At 39.6% G+C, this 22,055-nt stretch overlaps 1 protein-coding gene across 3 annotated transcripts in view; it reads left to right on the forward strand.

Moving 5' to 3' along the window:
- UQCC1 (ubiquinol-cytochrome c reductase complex assembly factor 1) overlaps positions 1-14,993 on the forward strand; it is a 57,190-nt gene extending 42,197 nt beyond the window's left edge. For all 3 annotated transcript variants that reach the window (XM_075845062.1, XM_075845061.1, XM_075845063.1), the window contains exons 8-10: positions 8,254-8,331; positions 8,876-8,989; positions 13,657-14,993. In XM_075845062.1, coding sequence (XP_075701177.1) covers positions 8,254-8,331; positions 8,876-8,989; positions 13,657-13,791 — 327 coding nt within the window. In that variant the 3' untranslated portion in view covers positions 13,792-14,993. The remainder of the gene's footprint in view (positions 1-8,253; positions 8,332-8,875; positions 8,990-13,656) is intronic.
- The last annotated feature ends 7,062 nt before the right edge of the window (positions 14,994-22,055 follow it).

A 22,055-nucleotide genomic window follows, 5' to 3' on the forward strand; every position in this document is an offset into this window, starting at 1 on the left:
GAAATCCATACCGCCGTGACACAATCCATTGCCCATAGCAGCATGAGTATGATTAGAGAGCTCGGTTCTCCCGCAGATGCGAAGTCACTGAAGGGTAAAACTGTGTGTTTTTCGTCTTCCCTCTTCTGAAGTTTCATTGAAAATGTGATATATTTTTATAGCACTGTGTCTTTTTTCTGTGTGTTGGGGGAGGGGGGTTAATTCTATGTTGCTGGACTTCTTTCATGAAACCACTTACATGAACAGAACGTGGGTCGTTCTCCAGTCATTGCTGCTCTGCCGATTCTATGGTCGGCTGTATTTCCAAAATTTTAACTACTTTCAGGCGCTATTCTTATAAAATACTTGGAGACATAAGTCCGTGAGTTGCCATCTTCTTCTGTGAGATCTTATCATATTTTATGTTAACCTTGGTCTAACAAATTCTGGATTTCTATAGGTGACAACCCCTGATGGCTCCCATTGCCGTACCCATATGGGGGTGTATTTAATCTTTCCACAGACTGAATGGCATATAGCTAGGATTGGTACTGTTCCGCAGTTACTCCTTTTTTTTTTTTTTCTTTCTGCCCCCTCTCTTTCCTATGGCATGTAAATTTCACAGCCGGTCTAAAAATCTACTGGTGCAGGTTAAACTATGATTTAATGGGTTCTCTGAACTATTCACATTGACAACCTATCCTTAGGATATACCATAAGTATTTGATCAACAGGGTTCTGATCTCCAGGACCCCTGCCGATCAGCACAATCAAGGGGCACAATCAAGGGGCACTTCAAGGGGCACCCCTGTTGATCAGCACAATCAAGGGGCACTTCATGGTTTACATAGGCACCATGGCTCATATGGACAAGCAGCCGTGCCTATGTAGACCATGAAGAGGACATTGCACTCACAGGCCGTCACTGTTAGGGTATTGTGCACACGATATCGTCCATTACGCCTGAAATTACGGAGCTGTTTTCAGGAGAAAACAGCTCCGTAATTTCAGACGTAATTGCTCGTCCTCGCATTTTGCGAGGTGTCTATGACGGCCGAACATTTCAGCTGTTCCTCATTGAATTCAATTAAAAATGGCTCAAATTACGTCCAAAGAACTGTCCTGCACTTCTTTGCCGAGGCAGTTATTTTATGCGTCGTCGTTTGACAGCTGTCAAACGACGACGCGTAAATGACAGGTCGTCGGCACAGTACGTCGGCACAGTACGTCGGCAAACCCATTCAAATGAATGGGCAGATGTTTGCCGACGTATTGGAGCCCACACACCGCTAAATTGATGGAAAAATAAAAAAAAGTTATGGCTCAGAATATGGCGACACAAAATCTTTTTATTTTATTTTATATTTTTTTTTTTTCAGCAATTAGTTTTATTTTTTGTTGTAAAACATAAAACAAAATATATAATTTTGTTATTGCCGCAATCGTATCAACCTGTAGAATAAGGTGAATGTCATTTTTACCACCTGATGGACGTTGTAAAAACAAAACCCCCCAAAAATGGTGTCATCGCTGTCCTTTGCCCATTTCACCCGCACAGATTTTCTTTCAGCTTCCTAGTACATTAGGCAGTACGATAAATGGTCCCTTGAAAAACTACAACTTGTCCCGCAAAAAACAAGCCCTCAAATGGCTATGTCGACAAATAAATAAAAAAGTTATGGCATTTGGATGGTTGGAGGAAGAAACTTAAATAAAAAAACTCAAATTGACCTGTATTTTTAAGGAGTTTAAAAATAAAAATTTCCTTGCAAAAGTAGTAAAACATTAAAAAACTCTAAGTTTGGTATCATATTGACCCGCAGAATAAAGTTAACATGTCGTTTTTATTGCGCGGTGAATGCCGCAAAACCAAAACCTGGAAAAACAATGGAGGGAGCGCATTTTTTTGTTTCCCACTACATTTTATGGTACAATAAATGGTGCGTGGAAAAATAAAACTCGTCCCGCAAAAATCAAGCCATCATACGGCTTTATCAACCAAAAAAAAAAAATGAAAATCATAAAAATGGCTGCGGTGGGAAGGGTTTAAAGGACATCAGAAATGCCGTATGCTGTTGTTTTTGGACTTTAAAAATGGCAAATTGGAAGGAGATGGATAATATTTTGATACAAAGCTGGACTTTGCACAAATGCGTTTTCACCTTTCTTTATTTTTTTTAAATTTTTTTTAAAGTCACAAAAGACCAAAAAAAAATAATTAGGCACAAACCTTTAATGACCCCCTTATACACCTTGCTGATTCAGCAGTTTTACAGGATGGAGTGAAAAAAAAAAAAAGTGTTTAATAAAGCCCGGATTCCTGTTCATATTTTTTTGTAATAATAAAGAAAACCTGATTTACAAGATGTTGATACCAAATAAAAAAATGTAAATCGCATGCCATTGTAATATACACACATCTATATTGAAAGTTGTTATATTTATAAGGTGTGGAGTGGGGTCTGTGTACAGTCACATAAGAGACTAAAGTGCGTGAGTGGAGAAAAAGGTAAGAAATGATCCCCCCCCCCTCCCTCCGTTGGAGCCAGATGTATTGAAAGGCATTTGGGTGACCTACAAAAAAAATGACTTCATTATTTAGCTTTCCTTCCCAATACGACTATAATGTTTAAATTTTTTTATGTATTTTTTATTTTTTTTGTCAAGAAAGTGTGTGTTGGAGGGGAGGATTTTTTTCTCAGCGAGCGGGATAGAATAAGTCGTCTCTTTTGTGATTGACACTCTGCTAGTCATCAGTAGCAGAGAAGCCCCCCGCTGTTTTTGAAGGCCCTGTTTGGATGACAGCCCAGTCGAGGTCTGCATCTCAGACCTCCGCTCTGCCGACCTGCTCTTGAGTGTCTCTAGATAGAAGGGCTTCCAAAATATGTCTGCATTCTAAGACGAAATTGGCTCAGAACAGCCTACAAAGAGTTCTCATGGGGGCAAGAGAAGGCGCCACTACAGCTGAGACCTGCGTTTTGAACTTTTGTTTTTCAGACCATTACCACCTTTCAGAAATTGTTTCTTTAGTTTATAATATATATATTTTCCATCTTTTTAGAGAGTGTTTTGAGTAAAAACACAAAAGACCTCTGTCTTTTTTTAATACAGACCTGGTCTTTGTACCTGGATTAAATTAATGCACAATTGATTCCGATGCTGTGACATATCCTTGCTGTACTCGCCGCAGTGTATTCTCTCACCACTATATTTAAAGGGATTGTTCACTTTCAACATATTAATAATATTCCTATAGTTAAAAGTTTTAACATTTTACAACATACTTTCTGTATTAATTTCTCACGGTTTTCAAGATCTCTGCTTGTTGTCATTCGGTAGCAACAAACATTGTTTATTTCCAGTGGATACAGTTTTGTCCATGGTCATGTGATGGACACATAGGTGCTGGGATCATTTGAAGACTCCGCTCTGATACACATACTGTAACGAGCTGTGCACCTGTGTGTCCATCACATGACCATGGACAGAATTATATCCACTGGAAGTAAACAATGATTGTTCCTATTGTGTAACAACAAGCAGAGGTCTTTAACCCCTTAACAACATACCGCGTACTTGTACGTGGCAGTCGTTAAGGGGAAGTATGGAGAGGCTGAGCGCGATCCATACTCAGCGGGTGACAGCAGTGTTATACAGCAGACCCCTCGCTGCAACGGGCGGAATCAAAGATTACTTTGATTCCGCCCGTTTAACACCTTAAATGTCGCAGTCAATCACAACCGCGGCATTTAAATTGTTAGAATCAGAGGTGCGCCCCGTCAAACACGCCATCACGTCCCCTACCGCGACGGGATCGGCCGGTGACTATGGTTGACATGGCAGCCTGGGGGCCTAATGAAGGTCCACAGGTCTGCCATCTTTGTACACCTTCGAAGCTCTGCCTCTGGCAGGGCTTCAAAGGAGACTGTCCGTATCCTGATATACTGCAATACATTAGTATTGCAGTATATCATGCAAGCGATCCAATGATCGCTGGTTCAAGTCCCATAGGGGGACTAATTTAAAAAAAACTAAGTAAAAAAAATACTGTTAACGTTTTTTTATAATGTTAGAAAAAAAAATTATATTAAAAGTAAAAAAAAAACTTTTCCCATTTTTTTTAACATAACTGATATCGCCACATCCGTAAAAGTCTGATCTATCACAATATAGCGTTGTTTAACTGGCTCGGTGAACGCGTAAAAATCAATAAATATATATATATATATATATATATATATATATATATATATATATATATATAAAACATGCAAATTGCTGTTTTTTGGTCACCTTAGCGCTCCAAAAAAAAATGAATAAAAAGTTGCATGTACCCCAAAATGGTATCGGTGAAAACTACAGCTCGCCCCGCAAAGTTTAAGATTTTGCTTGAATGGTTTTCGGTGCCATGTCGCGTTTGCAATGCCCTGGAGGGACCAAAACAGTGGAAACCCCCAAAAGTGACCCCATTTTGGAAACTAAACCCCCCAGGGAATTGTTCTAGGGCTATAGTTCGCATTTAGACAAGACAGGTTTTTTGTACAATTTAGTAGAATTAGCCCGTGAAAATTAATATCAACATTTTTGTCCACTAAAATTTTTAATTTTTTAATTTTCACAACGGATAAAAGCGAAAAAGCACCCCAACATTAGTAAAGCAATTTCTCCCGAGTACGGCAATACCCCATATGTGGTAATAAATGTTTTTTTATTCTAAATTAATTAACCCTCACTGGACTGATCCTTTTTCACTTTTTCATTTTAGTTTTTCACTCCTCGCCTTCCAAGAGCCATAACGTTTTTATTTTTCCGTCAATAGAGCGGTGTGAAGGCTTATTTCTTGCGGGAGGAGTTGTAGTTTCTATTGACAACATTTATAGTACCATATAATGTACTGGAAAACTGAAAAAAAATTCTTTGCAGTCTGAAATTGGAAAAAACTGTGATCCTTCCATTGTTTTTTGGGTTTTGTTTTTACGTCTTTCACCGTGAAGTAAAAACGAGAGCTTATCTTTATTCTGCGGCTCAATACGATTACGGTGATACCAAATTTATGTTGTTTTTTTTTAGATTTTACTACTTTTACAAAGCAAAGACTTTGTTAAAAAATAAAAAAATTGTTTTGTATCGTCACATTCTGAGAGGCATACCATTTTTATTTTTTAGTCTATTGAGCGGTGTGAGGGCTTAATTTTGGCAGGATGAGTTGTAGCTTTTATTGGTACCATTTTATGGTACATACAACTTCTTGATTACCACTTTTTATTAAAAAATTTTTAGAGCTAAGGTGACCAAAAAACACAGCGATTTTGGCCTTTTTAAATTCTTTATTTCTTATGGCGTGCACCGTGGGCAATAAATTACGTTATACTTTATTCTGCAAGTCGGTATGATTACGGCGATACCATATGTATATAGTTGGTTTTTTATGTTTTGCAGCGTTTGCACAATAAAATCACATTTTTATAAAATAATTTATTTTCTGTGTCACCATATTCTGAAAGCCATAACTTTTTTTTATTTTTCAGTCAAAAACAGCCGTGTAAGGGCTTATTTTTTGCAGGACGGGTGTTAGTTTTTATTGGTACTATTTTGGGGTACATGCGACCTTTTGATCACTCTTTATTCTATATCTTGGGAGGGGTGGTGACCAAAAAATAGCGATGTTGGCGTAGTTTTTCTTCTATTTTTTTTGCGGTGTTCACCGTGTGGGGAAAAATAACATTACAGTTTGGGTCGTTACGAATGCGGCGATACCAAATATGTGTACTTTTTCTTTAACGATTTCAATTTTTTCCTATAGTAAAAGACTTCTAGGAAAAAAACAACTTTTATGTTTACACTTTTATAAAACATTTTTATTAACTTTTTTTTTTACTTTTTACACTTTCTTTTTTTTACCTGTAGCTCTGATCGCTGTTATAATACATTACACTACCTAGGTAGTGTAATGTATTACAACTGTCAGTGTGACGTCATAGTCCCTCTGACAGCAAGCCTATGAGGACCATCCAGAGGCTGGTCCTCATAGGCTTCCATACATGGCAGACCCAGAGGCCTTTGTCTGGCCTCCGGCTGTCATGGCAACCCCCACGATTGCATGGGGGCTGCTGATGTGCTACAAACCACCTAAATGCGACAATCGCAATCGATCGCCGCATTTAAGGGGTTAATTGCCAAAATCAGCGGCGATGAGCCACTGATCGGCAACATTGGAGAGTCAGCTGTCGGGGACAGCTGACCTCCCAGTTCCCGATGCACACTGTCACCGACAGTGTGCATTGGGAACGACACAGTGACTTCCTGTCATTGTGACAGGAAGCCTATCAGAACCAGCCGGAGGCTGGTCCTGATAGGCTTGCATACATGGCAGACCCAGAGGCCATTGTTTGGCCTCCGGTTGCCATACGAACCATCAGCAAACTCTGCAATTTCAGAGCAGGATCTGCCAATGTGCTAGAAACCCCATTTAAGGGTTTAATTGCCAAATTCAGTGGCAAATGACACCTGGCCGGCAAGAGCGGAGTGTCAGCTGTCGGAGACAGCTGACCTCCTCCTTCCCGGTGCACACTGTCGCCGACAGTGTGCATCGGAAACGACTCAGTAACTATACGTCCTCGTTCGGAAAGTAACCGCCCGTGACCACGTATAGTTACTGAGTGGTGCAGCTAGGGGTTAAGTAATAAGATACTTCAGTAATAACTTTTGGACAGATCTAAAGTATTATACCCATGTTCTTATCAATCGATGTGCCTTCTTGAAATGCCTACAGTCATATGCAGGGAATACGGGGATTCTGTTCCTTAAGGCGGACAGAATTTGGGAAAGTCCGTTCTATTAACTAATCAAGAATCTGGAGTATTTACGACGATGTGGTGCGATTTTGCCATAAGTTTTGTAGTGAATCTATAAGCAATAAATAAAACGTTCAGAAGACTCCAGCTTGTCTTCACTTTACTTGACGAGACAGACAATTTAGGTGGATCAACAAAATATACATGAGTAAGGGAAAAAGCAAGTCGTCACTATAGAATTTCAAGTCACTACAACATTAAAGAGAAAATAAACTTTGTTGTAAACCCAAAACGCAAGCAAAGTGCTCTTGGAACGAGGCTGAAGTGTCTTGGCTTTCACAATGAAATGACTGAATATCTTTTTACCATCACTTTGACAGAAAAGCCCAAATTTGAATGTCACAATTCCAGCCTAAAACTATATTTTTCCCTTTTTTTTTTTTTTTTTTTTTTATCCTGTAGGGAAATACAATAAATGGTTGAAAAAGTAGATTATCCATGTAATTTACTGAACTCAATAGCGGTAGCCAAAATAACCTTCTATAAAAATGGCACAAGGTCCTATTGATGAAGAAAATGTCATTAAACGTTCTCTAATTTAATAAAGGACTTGGTCTATGCTTGGCTATGCTGACCTCACTTGTGCAGGCTAGCGCATCCAACAACTCCGTGCTCTGGCTGCTGTCATTGACACAGTCAGTCTTGAAGACGGCAGCTTGACCAGAATCCAAGAATGGCTGATGCTTTTTTAGTCGAGCGTATTACAGAAAAGGCCAGGGACATGGAAAAAAATTATTTACCTAAAACATGGCAAACAGTGGACTATTTCTCTATAATTTTTCTGTAAACCGTAAGCTTCCAAAGACACTTAATACATCGTGTGCGCTTGCATTAATACAGATGTTGGATTTAAATGTAACAATAGACATTGCTTAAAGAGAACCTGTCACCTCTCCTGACATGTCTATTTGAGTAAATAATTACATTCCCCATGAAATAACAATTCTAGAGCATCTTTTCTTAGAACTCTACGTTGTGCTGTTCCTCTGTTATTCCTCCTAGAAATGTATGAATAAATTGACAACTGGGTGTTACCAGTTGGGGGTGTGTCCCTACAGACTGACCCTGTCCAATCAGTGGTCACAGTATCAGATTGTATAGGGACACGCCTCTTTGACAAAAGGAATAGTAACACCCTGTTCTCATTTTATTCATACATTTCTAGGAGGAATAACAGATGAACAGCAGAACACTAGAGGGAGCTCACTGCATACTGTGTTATTATTGAGTTCAAGTATATAAAATAAGCAGTGAAATCCAAACCTCCCCCTAGTGGTGGGAGGTTCGGCAGCCGCGATGTTGTCCTTTAAATCTATGTCTTTACAGGGGACTTGGAGTTCTGTATCTGAAAAACAGAGCTCTGACTGCTATAAAGCTAACTTAGGAAATTAAGTCCTACATCTTAACTTTTTTTTTTCAGATTGATTCCGTGACCATGAAGAACACAATGAGAGCTTTAACAGAAATATTTTATGCGTCAATCTTTGGATATGACGAGGTATGATATGGGTCCCATAGCTAACTAAATATATCAAAAAGAAAAGGAGAGTATATCATCATTGATGGGATCACAGACAGTTTTTGGTATTGGGAGATAAAAAAATATTTTCCTTTTTATGTATTTAACAGTCTGAAAATGTAAAAATGAAATGGGATGGTTCCTTATCCACTATCTGGCTAAGATTATTTAAAATCCAACATGACCCTTGCATAGATTTTTTTTTTCTCCCCCAGAAACAGCACCACTCCTGTACACAGGCTGTGTCTGGTATGGCAGCTACGCCCCATTTTCAAGATGTTGCACTTTTTCTCGAAAAAAAAAAAAAGCAGACCCTTTTTTCTAGTCCTGGACAATCCCTTTAAGTGAGGATACAATATTTACACTAAATTTCATTTCTGCTGATAGGAAATTGTTAGCAAAATGACGCATTTTAGATATGTCCCTTAATGTTTCAAGTGATACAAAGTCATTTTTACCATGCTTGTTACTCGCGTCTATAGTTGTGCGTAAACATTGACACACGCTTTTATTGTCTGTATAGGGGATTATATCGAATGATCGTGTTCTGGCTTCCGCCCTTTGGCGTAATCTTTTTAACATGCAGTGCGATGATCCCCGACAATTGGAACTCATGGTTGAATATGTGCGCAAACAGGTAAATCCCAAAAACCTCCTTATATCTCTCCCAAAAATAGAGTATGAATTAAAGGGATGTATTATTGTTCTCTGAGCATTGTTTACATGTCATACTGTATATTTTTTAGTTGTACTAATCACTCTATACAATTTTATATAGTTCACAAATGACAATTCCAATGGTCTTGAGCCGAATTCTGGATAAGTGATGTATATGTTCACTTTCGGCACGAGACGGCGCACGTATCAGCTGCTTATTCTGGTAGCTAATAATGAGAGACATTTGTAAAGTCTGTTTATCAGGTTTTAATACAAAGCAGCTGGTCACGCTCTCAATGGTGTATTAGATAGATCGTAAGTCTTTCTGCGTGTTTTATTGTGCAGACACATTACACATATAGTTGGCATGCAGTAAACAACCCACTAGGGGCATTTCTTAATAATGTCTGGTGTGTTATTGCTAGCATATGGATGTGCTGAGGACGCAGGAGAGGCTTGTGCGCTGCCCTCTCCGAAGCCTTGCCGAGCAAAGCCGAATTTCCAACATCAGTGTCTTCTGTGGTATGGTCTTTGTAGCTAGACTGAAACTTGTTAAACGAAATAAACACCACTGTGACATGCTTAATAATCCTTCAATTCCAAAGAATGTTTTAGGGTTTAGTCTCATGTGGATTTTGTAGGTCCTTCTAAGGTTTGGTTTTAATGATGTCTTTTTCTGCATGGACTAAACTGTACGGGTCTGCAGAAACACCTGTGAGTTACGTAATCCTTTCCCAAATGACTCCATCCTCCTTTCATATATTCTGTGAGATATTTGACATTATATATATATATATATATATATATATATATATATATATATATATATATTAGTAGATTGAAGGTGCTACTCTAGTTAACCCTCTTTAATCAAAGTCGTGACAAGTGGCCATCAGATCTTCCCCACCTTCAAGGAGAACACTAGTCATTTGGTTCTTCGACAAGGTTTTTAAAATTCATTTTAGTAAATCCATTAAGGAATAAAAAAGCTAAGTTTTTATTCTTCCCCCCCCCCCCCCCCTCTCTTAACACAAGGTATTCATTATGGATTATGTGAGATTGGGCTGGAACAGCCGTGTTAACAAGTACGGGACAGGCAGGATTTTGAGAGTAGATTGAATTTTTTTTTTTTTTTTACTTTCTCTCTAACATGTCATTGTTTATTCAGCTGGTCCGTGTTCCTGCCACTCTGCGAGCTGGTGCTTTTGCTGGCTGAATACAGGCCAAGCATGGTGAAAACAGTTCCCAGACCTTCGAGACACTCCATGTATGCTAAGCAGTGTTATTCCACCAGCCCAGAGACATAGTGTAGTTCACGCGCACCTTGCGGACATGAGTTATTGAGTTGGTTGGGTGAAAGTTGATTTCAGTAGAGTTGCCACCAGCCCATACTTTGCCCAGCTACACACATAGTGGTATTCTAATGAGAGTATGTGAATATTTAGAATCATTTCTTTATAATGGGTTAAGTGCATATCTGTGGCGGAAAAGACGCCAATGAAATGTTCAAAAGTAAACACCAAAGGTGAAGGTATATATATATATATATATAATATTAAAAAAACGTTTTGATCGGTGGGGGACGTGGGTGTTGAGCAACTCCCTGAAATGAAGGGGCAGAAGCGCTCAGCTGAGCGCATGCCCCATCAGCTCTTTTGGCAGTTCTCAGAAAGACAGTTAACTGAGGACGGGCTCGTAGACTTCTATGGGCCCGTCTTCCGCTAACGCCACCTCTCTGAGTAGAGTCAAGGTGAGTAGAAGTTATACCATTACAGCCGCAGGGGCACTGCTTCAGCCCCTTCATGTCCGTGACCGGTGAAGGTCTCCGCACCCGGACCCCAACCAATCAAAACTTCTGACGTCCCTATGTCAAAAGTTTCATGAAATGACAGTTACTCTTTAAAGCTAGAGCTATTCTACGATTTTATTGTTTTTCTCCATTTTTCTTTCAAAAAAATTCAAACTCCTTTTGAGTGTGACATTCGCAAACTAAATTAAGTCTAATTGCCAAATTCATTGTCATTACTGTAACTGCTAATTGCTAACGGGCTCGAAGGGCAATCCTGGGGAATATAGATTCACTTCAGCTGCCTCTAAGGTCTGCCCCCCTCAGACTAGAAACTAACATACATTACCAATATCTAGTTTCTAGTAAATTTAATAGGCTGCATATTGGTTTAGCTCACATAATAGTAGACTCCAAGCATTGTCTGTCATGTCAGACGAGGGTTCCCTGAGACCACCAGAAGAAAAGATTTTGGGGACCCATCTCCCATTTATACTGATCATGTGCACGTCCAGTTAAATACCAGTGTAAACTTTGTTGTCATCGCTACACACGGGACATATTATTAATAGGATTAACTAGATTATTTGTGAATGAACTCGTAGGAATAGAGCCTAGAGCCCAAGCTCCACATGGGTTTGTCTTGCTGGACCTTTTGGGGTCCATTATTGTGTCAGAGCCTAGACTCACCGGAGAATTCTCTGGTCTTCTGTCGGGCCAGTCAAACTTCAAGGGCTGCCATGGTGATCTTGTGATGTACCGTTGGGCACTAACTGCTCCCGCTAAACAGTTCTTTAAAGGGTTTGTCCAGTTTAGAAAGCCCATTTTAATGTACCCTATTAGGGAATTCTGAGTTAATAGAGAGGGGTCTGCTGTTAAGGATCCTCATCTCTTGGCTAAAGTAAAGAGCGATTTATAAAGAGCATCTCTCGCTCTGGAGGACCTATCCTCTCCTGCATTACACAGACAACACATTGATATGAATAGATACTGTGTAATGCTTAATTTCACCTGAGGTGGTGCTGCAGGGAAATGAAACACTTAGTGCACGGTTTCCCCACAGATTACAGATGATTTCTGGGGGTCCCAGCAGGGTGACACTTTCTGATCAGCATATTGTCAAGGGACCCTTCCAACAAGTAGGAGAACCCCATTAATCACCTTTTGGTTGACGCACACTTCTACCACCTACTCACTCTACGGGTCTTGTAAGTACAATATGTATCACTGCCTGGCTCTTGGCCAATCAAGATGACCGTGTGCTCTCTAAGCGATGCAGATAGGCAAAGATCTCCTCGCCACACCACCTATATGACCTGTTCAGTGAGTAGGCACTAAAAGTGTGCAAACCCTATGCTGTGTAGATCGTGCCCACTGGTTTACCATTTGTGGGCATATTTTTAGATGTCCACACATTCTAAGGAGGACATCTGATGAGGTACCTCACACGTGTTATGTTTCATAATGATATTTGCGTTACTACGTGCTGAAATGGCTGAATAAATTCGGATAGTACTGCATACATGGAAATATATTGACCTGGCAGCTCAACTTGGGCATAAAGCATTTTGAATCCGTTAATACTAACAATTTGAGCCGAGTACAAATTCGAGTTACTGAAAATATGAGTTTACATGTCACACCACTTCTCCTGTGCTCCCTGGAAACGCTTAGATCTCTTGAAAGATAAATATGATCTGGAGGAGACGTGAGTAGGGAAATGCCCAACGATGTGATATTTGCCAAGTGGACGGCTGGTGGATGGAAAACAAGTTGCTCAGAGTCACGGAGATGTGACATTAGCTGCAAGCTTCTTTCCAAAGAGACAAGTAACACAACACTCATATACTTTTTAATAAAATCATCAAACCTCTCAAATCAGTCGGTGATTCTCCATCATTTTCTACCTTGATGATATACACGAATAACCATCCAAAAATATTACTTGGAAACAACATATTGTATTTTTTTCTCAATACAACACATCTAATATTTTCCAATTTTCTCTGCCATTTTACAGTTTGTCTACTTCTAACGTTGAGCAATTTTACAAATACGACCCTTTGCTTATTTATCTACATTCGTTATGTCCCCTCCATCTCCATACAGACATGCATTCAAAATTCTACTGGTTGCCACTTGGAAACCGTCAACACTGTGTTGACGGACACCACTATAATAGCTTAGATGGAAACATATGCTGACTATAGTGCACTGCATTGTGGGTAATTTTTCCCCATCTCCAGTTATAGTATAAACGCTACGCCTCCAATAATGCACCACAGCAGGACATTCTTTGTATAGAGAAGCCGAACTAACTGGTGGATGCAGGGAGACGTGAGGTCAACCAGTCTGAGAGTTAACATAAAAGCAGCAGATAATGCCGCTCCCTAATATATCAGCCTGAATACCTACAAACGTTAATATTTATTGTTCTCATTTTCTCAAATTCAGTGTTGTCACCGAGATATTGTGTGCCTAGAAATCACCATCTACATCAATGTCTATATCCTAACTAGCTTTACTAGTGGCAGTTATATGTGTGGCCATTGATGCGGATGGTGATTTTAGATTTTTTTTGTATGGTCATTCATTGTTGAATCTGTGTATCTCTTGCGGAAAACCTTTTTTTTCCTATTTTTTTTTCTTAAATCTAATTTATATACAGTAGTTCCTTCAGTTTGTCCTTTCTCATCTATGCTCCATATAGCATATACATTTTGCTATATTAATACACAAAGGGAAATACATAAAGAACTAGTATTCCATATGCATATTTATCATTTGTATTGCAGATAATGAAAAAAACATACATCTAATTCTTTAACTTATATATTTCATTTTCACCCTTCTATTTTAAGGTTCAATATCTGGATTCACTAAACGGAGAAGATCTTCTCTTAACTGGTGAAGTAGCTTGGCGCCCCCTTGTGGAGAGTGATCCTCAAAGCATCCTGAAGCCATCTCCCCCAACATACAATGATGAAGGACTTTAAAATTGCTTTATGACAATGTGTCTCTTGAACATAGCACGTGGTGTGTCTAGCCCTGGAGACCATCAAAGGAGTATGCTTTGTGGGAAATTGTTAAAAATGCAGAAAGAGACGATTTTTATATATATATATATATATAGTATATGTTCAGTGGATTGGTTTACATAAATTTCAGGGAATAGGTAAAGATATTATGGACTCTTCCACTGAGTCTTCTCTTGCCGGGAGAGTCACTGTGTGGTATACTATGCAATTTCCATTATGGCCCGACGGTATCAAATATTCTGACAACTTTCCGCACACCATAGCACTGAAATAGAACTCTTCATCCAGAACTGACATGGATGAATAACATGAGGACATCATATAATACTCAGTTGGCCTATTTTGGGGGGACCTTAAAATGCTCAGACTACTGCAGATTGTATTATGTAGAAATAGAATATTACACTTGGAATAAATGTTAATGTTTGGTTTCTCTTGACTAATTTTTTTGTAGCTTCTTCCACGTTGAGGATGAGTTTTGAAATGTGTCTTTTGCTGGTTTTCACGTCCGAGTTTCCCCACGTTCGTCTGAATTCGGCCTAAGACTGTTGAACCCTTCAAGCATGATATGTATAGTAGTACTATCGTCTTATGTGGCAAAGGGGAAAAATGGGTGTCCCCAAGCACCAGAACCCAGTACACATTGAACCTTTCCACCCTCCATAGTAATGCCACTGTCTTGGGGTTTGAACATCGTGACAAAGTGGCTATTGGGATGATCTGTGTATATAGAACTAAATGTTGCTAACTCCCCAAGGTGGAGAAGCTACAGAAAATATGCTGTTTTATCAACCAAATTAGTTGACCAATCCCTATGAAGAGATGGATCGGGTCTTAGACCTAGTTGGATGATCTGCATCCTGTTCGAGACCCAGAGACTTGGCGTTCCATAGCTGTGGGACCCTCAGTGTTACTATGATATTGTTGTTGGATTTAGTAGAATTTTATTATGTGACGCTTGAAGAACCATGATGGTGTCTTGGTTCTTGGTGTCTATAAAAGGTTACACATCTGTTCTGTTCGAGTCTAGGTGAAGAGGACTTTCTATATGCAGTAGAGCAGTGGTCTCCAACTTGTGGCTCTCCAGCTATCCAATCCATAATGGCACCTGCGCATTTACCTAAAAACTGTGAACAAACATATTAAAGACATGCACTGTGTTGTTGTTTTGATTTTGTTAAATCCTTATTTCTAGAAGCCATGACCCTCGACTTAGAGAGGATTTGTCAGCAGAAGAAGGAAATCTATAAGATGCTATAACTTCTGTGAACTAAATGGCCCATGAAGAAACGATGAGATTAGCATTGTGCCACCTCGCCACAAGTCAGAAGCGCTCAGAGATAGGTCATAGCAAGTAATTCCTGACTAGACGAGAGGCCATTGATACAAGTGACGTGCTAACGGATTGACCCTTCAGGGGCTATTTAGTATTCGTTTGGGTTTCTTATAGATGCCTAAACTTCATAGATATACGTCAGAAGATCAGACTGGCAAAGTCTGTGATTTCGGTCCAGATCTATATTCCATAATGAAAGGGCAATATAGAGTGTGTAGACCCCTTTGGCACGAAGATCTCTAAATAGTGGTAATGGGGTCTGTGTGCTCTATAAATACCTTCCGAAACCAGTGGTGGTCCAAGATCATAGTCTTTACTAATGCGATGACATCAGAACATCAGTTTGACTGGATTTCCCCTTTAAAGGAGTGATCGTCTCCCTCTGAGACCAAGTGTAATGTGGATGACAAGTTAAAAAAAAGTAGTTTTCCGGTTGTATGTAAATAAAGCTTAATTGTTGTATAAATAAAAAGTTCTACAACATTCTAATATACAGTTTGTCTCCATTTCTCACCATTTTTAAGATATTTATTTGCTGTCAGTGAATGGAAATACTTGTTTACATTTAGAGCCAGCAAACTAAATATGTAGTCCTGCTCCCAACTGGCAAGTAGATACAATTGTATCTGGTCTATTCCGTGTTCTTTGAGCTCTAGACTGATGCTGCTGATGTATTTAGCTCATGGATACAATTGTATCCACGTTTTATCTGATGTAACGGTTTGCTGCCTAGTGTTCTCATTCACTGACTGCAAACCAATAACTTGAAAATGGTGAAGTATTGAAATACAGCATATGAGAAAGTTACAGAGATTTTCATTTATACAGCGATAATGCTTTTATTTACAGAAAACTGGAAAATCCCTTTAATAGAAATGATCGCTGCCTTTTTAGTGCTAGAAATGTCTGTTTGCGCGCACCACAATGCACATGTATTTTAGCTGTTTTGTCTTAGCTTTTATATGTTCACAGTTATTTTGTTTTACATGGATACACTAATATTAATAAGAAAAATCCTTAGAAGTCTGATTTATTTAAACATAAAACATTTCTAAATATTTTTTCACAATCCTTACTTTCCTGCCAGGACTGAAACAAAACATTTTCTAGTGTCCGCCCGAGTATGTATAACCACTTTTTTTTATGAGCCATGTACAGTATAATCTGTAGGGAGATTAACTACACGGGTGTCTCTTATGGATCAATTCAATCAGTGTCAAAATCGACGACGAAAAATCTGATGTCTAAATGCCCTTTTACACCAACCAATTATCGGCAAACGAGCGTTCACAGAACACTCGTTCCCTATAATTTTTCTGGGTAAACAGGGCAGCGATCAGCAGATGAACTACCAAATGCTCGATCATCTGCTGGTCGTATCGTTTAAAATACTGCAGCTAAAATCGTTGTCGGCAGCACATCTCCCTGTGTAAATGGAGACATGCTGCCGACGTGATAATGTATAGGGACGAGCGATCACAGTAGCGAGCGCTCATCCCCATACTAGTTCCTTGTGAAGAGATCAAACGAGCGCCGATCAACGAGCCGATCTCATTGATCTGCCCCCGTTTACATAGCCCACGTCCGGCCGTGTAAAAGTACCTTATGGCCGGCTCAACTCAGGGTTTTTTTCTTTTAACCTGCGACAGGATGGGGAGCAGGGGACACAGGGTAGCACTAGATACTGGCTTTATCATAATAATTATCCTGTGAATTATTCAGGCTTTTTAAGGGTTTATTTAGTTATGCCAGGCAAACAAAGGGTGTACAGGTCCACGAAGCTTTGAAACCGTAAAGATTGGCCCTGTCGACATCTGCGTTGTGAGCTCTATTCTTGCAGCCGCCTTCCCACCCATAGGCATTCATGGTCCGGCACTTTGTTAGGAAGCTATAAAACACCTAGTCTTATTTATTTTTATCCTTCTTTTTGTTGAGGCCTCATTCATATTTAGTATTTTTGAGGCAGTTTGGCCACAGCCGCTTTTTACCAAAGTTGCCAAATGTTACGTGTTAGTCAATGTGGGCTTAGAAAACAGTTACGCAGGTTTTTTGGCCAGCAGCGTGCCTATCCATGGCATTTTGATGGTATTTCTTCCCTAATGACTTCAATAAAAAAAAAATTGGTTAAAGCCATTATTTCATTTTCCATTTTTCTCCAGATTCAGGAATATTTCCTAGAGCTACTTTAAGGAATAACCCTTCACGACTACAGCAATAGTCAAATGTATTAAGATGCAGCTGCACTACTAGCACGAGGTCTGATAACGACCATTGTCCCGGTTCATTAACGAGAAGCATTGCCATGTCCACAATATGCCAGCCTTCAGTATTCTCTTTAATGTGCACATTTACAACTGGAGAGTAACAGGGAAAATAATTCTGTAGTTTTTTTAAATATTTTCTATGAACCAATAGGTTTGCCTGTTATTTGGACCAGATTGATAGAAGTGATGGGTCACTATGAGCTAATTATCAAGTTGTCAGTGCGTGTATGTATGTATGTATGTGTATGTGTGTATGTATATATATATATATATATGTATATATATATATATATATATATACATACATGTGTATATATATATATATATACACACACACACAATTATTTTTATGATTTTCTACTATTGAGTTCAAATGTACTTTCATTCTTTGTATTTCTATGTTTTGTGACTAGCAGATGTTATAGAAGTGATATACTATATTTGATGATTGAATAACTTATACATATTATACTGTAGAAAGTAAACCTAATAAAGTGTGGTGTGGTACATATATATATAAGTATATAAAACAAATATTTTGAAAAAGCTGTACATTGCACTTTGGAAAGTTGATACCTAAGTATTTGTATGTGTTCATTAAATACTTGTAATATCACGTCTGTGACTATTATCCCGTTGAATTACATACGGTCATCTAGTACAATCAATGCCTCTATAGTAAGTCCTCAACTGACGGGATTACTGATCCAGTAATGTCATATACAGTATCTGCTGCTTGATCAGATTTATGATGTGGTACGTTTATAACGTTTGCTTGTTGTACAGTTCTTTGACTCATATTTTATCGCTTAAGTTATTTTTTTTCTTACACATTGCCATAAGATATACAATGAAACCTCCCCAGAAGAGTACTTCTTTGAGAAGACCCCACCCCAAAAAGACCAGATGTTTTGTGACCCATTTGCAGCTCTATTATAATCTATGTACAGTACAATGGCTTTCTTTAAAAAGACCACCTCTCATTCTGACCAGAGGCTATCCTTTTTTTTAAATATTTTTTTTTTTGCTAGGATCTCCTTTTGTAAAGATTACATGCATCACTTAATTGACTGCGGACTACTTTGTCCCAAATTCAGTGTGGGACAGCAAGGCCTAGCAGAGGACAGGAGGAAGCTGCCAAGCTTTGAGTCTTTTTTTCTGGTTCCTTCTTAGGGCCGGTGCATTGCCTGATTGAATGCAGCACAGGGGTGGTCAAGGTGCTGCTTACTTAGTAATGGTAGGGAGCCAGAGGATAGGAATTGTTAAGCTGAATTCCTGCTGCCGGTGAACAGAGCTCAGCCGGCATGATGAGCAGGGAGCCATCATTTGGAGGAAAAGAAGTTAACCATGGTTAGTAGAATGAGAGGGAAGGCTGTGCTGGGGACTGAGGAAAGGGAAATCAGTCTGAGGACTAAAAAGCATGGGGGAGCCATTATGGTGACTGACAAGCTGATGGAGTCATCCTTGGGTTCTCCTGTAGACTGAGCAGCAGAGTGGGGCTATGCTGGGGACTGAGGAGAGGGGAGCCATGCTGGGGACTCTGAAGGATACTTTACAGTACTGTGTAGCATTCTCCAAACTGTGGCTCTCCAGCTATTATAAAACCTAAGCTCATATAATGCTCTAGTAGAGCAAACTGGGAAATCACACATAGCAGACCACTGCAGTACACTATTTAGATATTATGTTCATATGAGACGTATGAGTTACAAGACTAGGTACAGGACAGAACAATACTGCCCCAATGCAGGGAATACAGTACTGCATGTAATCTGTGTCATCGATTTACATGATTTCAGAGTGTGTTATCAATTTGTGTGTGTTTGTTTATTGTACCTTTTTGCCGAGTGCCTTTAGTCAACATGTGATAAGGAGCAGGTTCTTACATAAACCTAGATATTGGACCTTGTACAGATGGGTTGTTACCAGAAAGAAAATAATTTGAATAAAATGGGAGCATGAGTACGTGTGTTTTTCACAGCCTCTACAGCTCCACCAATTTTGGAACTGAATTAAATTGAGACCACCCAACTTTTATACGAGGGGTTCTCCTCTCTTTGTATTTTTTATACACTCCATAGATTTGCAATTCCAGTGCCTGGCTCCTCAGTCTGTGTGCTCATGCCCATGCAATTGTAGCAGTATTTCAGCCCCAATGTCGTTGCCAATGCTATTACATGCTCATGTATGCAATGACTTCATTATAGGATTGAAAGACACAAATAAGTGTCATGTCCAAAGATGTCCATGTGTCCAGCAAATGCGTACGGTTACCTTAAGAAATGCAATTTAAAAGCGTCCTGCACAGTATGAAAGTTAGTCCTCCAGTGTCCACTGGACGTAATATTTATACTGTGCAGTTTCTGGAATTAATCATTTCGACGCTCGCACGAGACTTGGTCAAAGCCTGTTGAGAAAAGGATTCTTCAGTATTATTAGAGCTCTGCCCAACGAACACTTCAAGCCTAATTTGCAAAAAATGCAGAAGTCTTTTAAACTCCATTCTAAAGGGTGTTTTACACTGGGCAATTATCGGGCAGGCAGGCGTTCATAGAAGTCTCTTTGACGATAATTGCCCTGTGTAAACGGGAATGGTCAGCAGATGAAGGGGCAAACGCTCGTTCATCAGCTGATCGTATTGTTTCAAAAAACTGAACTATAATTGTTGGCAGCGCATCTCCCTGTGTAAACGGAGATGCGCTGCCGACATGAAAATAATTTATGGGGACGAGCAATCGGAGTAACGAGCGCTCATCCCCATACTAGCTTCTTGTGACAGGAGCAAACGAGCACCGATCAATGAGCAGTCTCATTGATCGGCGCTCGCTGCACCCGCCAAAATCGGCCGGTGTAATAGGGCTCTAAGGGCTCATTCAGAAAAAGCGTGTACCGCGTCCGTGTGCTGTGCGTTTAAATAAGTGACAGCACACGGACCCATTAATTTCAATGTGGCTATTCAGACGCGTGAGTTTTCACACAGCGTGTCCGTTGTGTGAAACTCACTGCATGTCCTATATTGGTGCGTTTTTGCGCACCTAGTCTCCCATTGAAGTCTATGGGTGCGTGAAAACCACAGACAGCACATGGACGACATGCGTGAAACACGGACAGTACATGGATCAGACACTCTAAAATGCAGAGAAAAAAAAAATGCTTTGCACGGATGTGAAAAATGCATGCCACACGCAAAGCACACTGATGCCAATACGCAATGCACACGGAAATTAAATGTAGGAAAAATGCTGCATTTTTTACGCGCGCAAATCAGACACGCTCGTCTGTATGTAGCCTAAAGGTAAGTTAAACATTTGCTGGATACATGGGCATCTTTGGATTTATCTCACTGACATGTGTGCCCAATGGTGGCTGTTTGTGGGGGGTCATATCTGATGATAGGTTCCCTTTCACATAAGATTTTGTGGCATCTTCACTGGCGCTGCTTGTCTCTTATGTGGAAGAGGACTCTTTGCTCTCCCAAGCCATAAGGGGCCAAATTCAATTGCACCCTCTATAGCTACGCCAACTATTTCTCCATTCCTATAAGACTGACATCGAGGCTGTGATCGTAATGAATGGAGAAACTGACTTCCTGTCCACACATGAGACGCTGTGGCGGTTGGAGTCTCCTATTACTGGTCACATGACACAACTGAGGACCAGAAGGGAGCGGATAACTCCCAAATACAGTGTCCGGTAAGAAGATTACCTTCACCACAATTTATATAATGTGCCCCTCTAAAGGGCCAGAGAATAATTTTTTTGTGGGAGTGCTCCTTTAACATTCGGAGAAGTCCAAGGAGACTTTATATGTAAAATGCAGATGAATCCACAATCACCTTTACTCAGGAGATGCAAGAAGCTGATTCACTTATTAGCAGAAGTGCCTAGATCCATAAAACAAAGTACATTGATGTCAGCATATCCTAAAATGACTGATCTCGGAGACTTTCCAGATGTAGAAGCAATAAACAAGCTCATGTTCATTACCCTGGTGTTTCTACAAGATGAAACAACTCGTACAGTGAAGAGAATGACTTTTTAAATATACGATAATTGTAACATCCTGAAGTCAAATGTTCGCATAGTTTAAAGGGACTTTTCTACTCCTTCATTGATTAATATTAATTTGTTGCACTAGATTGTTCAGCACATGATGTGATTTATTTCTCCATCTTATTTGGTTTTATGAAGTAGTGAGTTCAAAGCATTGGGTCATCCAAAGTGTAGGCTTTCTTTTTGCAAATATTTGTCACATAACCTCTAAAATTCTACCAATTACTCCTTAGCACCTGCCGCTATTGCTAACACAATGATCATTTGTAGTCTGATGCTCAGAATCAACTGCAAGCATTTTAGATGTCATGTGAACGTGCACCCTTAAAGGGAATGTATCACCTAACATTTTTTATTTTTTTTTCAGAATTAAAATCAGATCGTGAAACATAATCCTTTTTTCTGATCTGTTTTGGGTTTTTTTTGTACATGATTATGGGGCAGCCATCTTGCCTGAGCTGCTGTTAACAGCATTTAAAGATTTGCTTTACTGCAGCCACATGGACCATAGGAACCTATGAACAGGAGGGGACTCGTTGACTTCTATGGAATAGTTTTCTAGGCAAGCC

The sequence above is a fragment of the Rhinoderma darwinii genome, chromosome 13 (assembly GCF_050947455.1).
Source record: "Rhinoderma darwinii isolate aRhiDar2 chromosome 13, aRhiDar2.hap1, whole genome shotgun sequence".
NCBI classification, from domain to species: domain Eukaryota; kingdom Metazoa; phylum Chordata; class Amphibia; order Anura; family Rhinodermatidae; genus Rhinoderma; species Rhinoderma darwinii.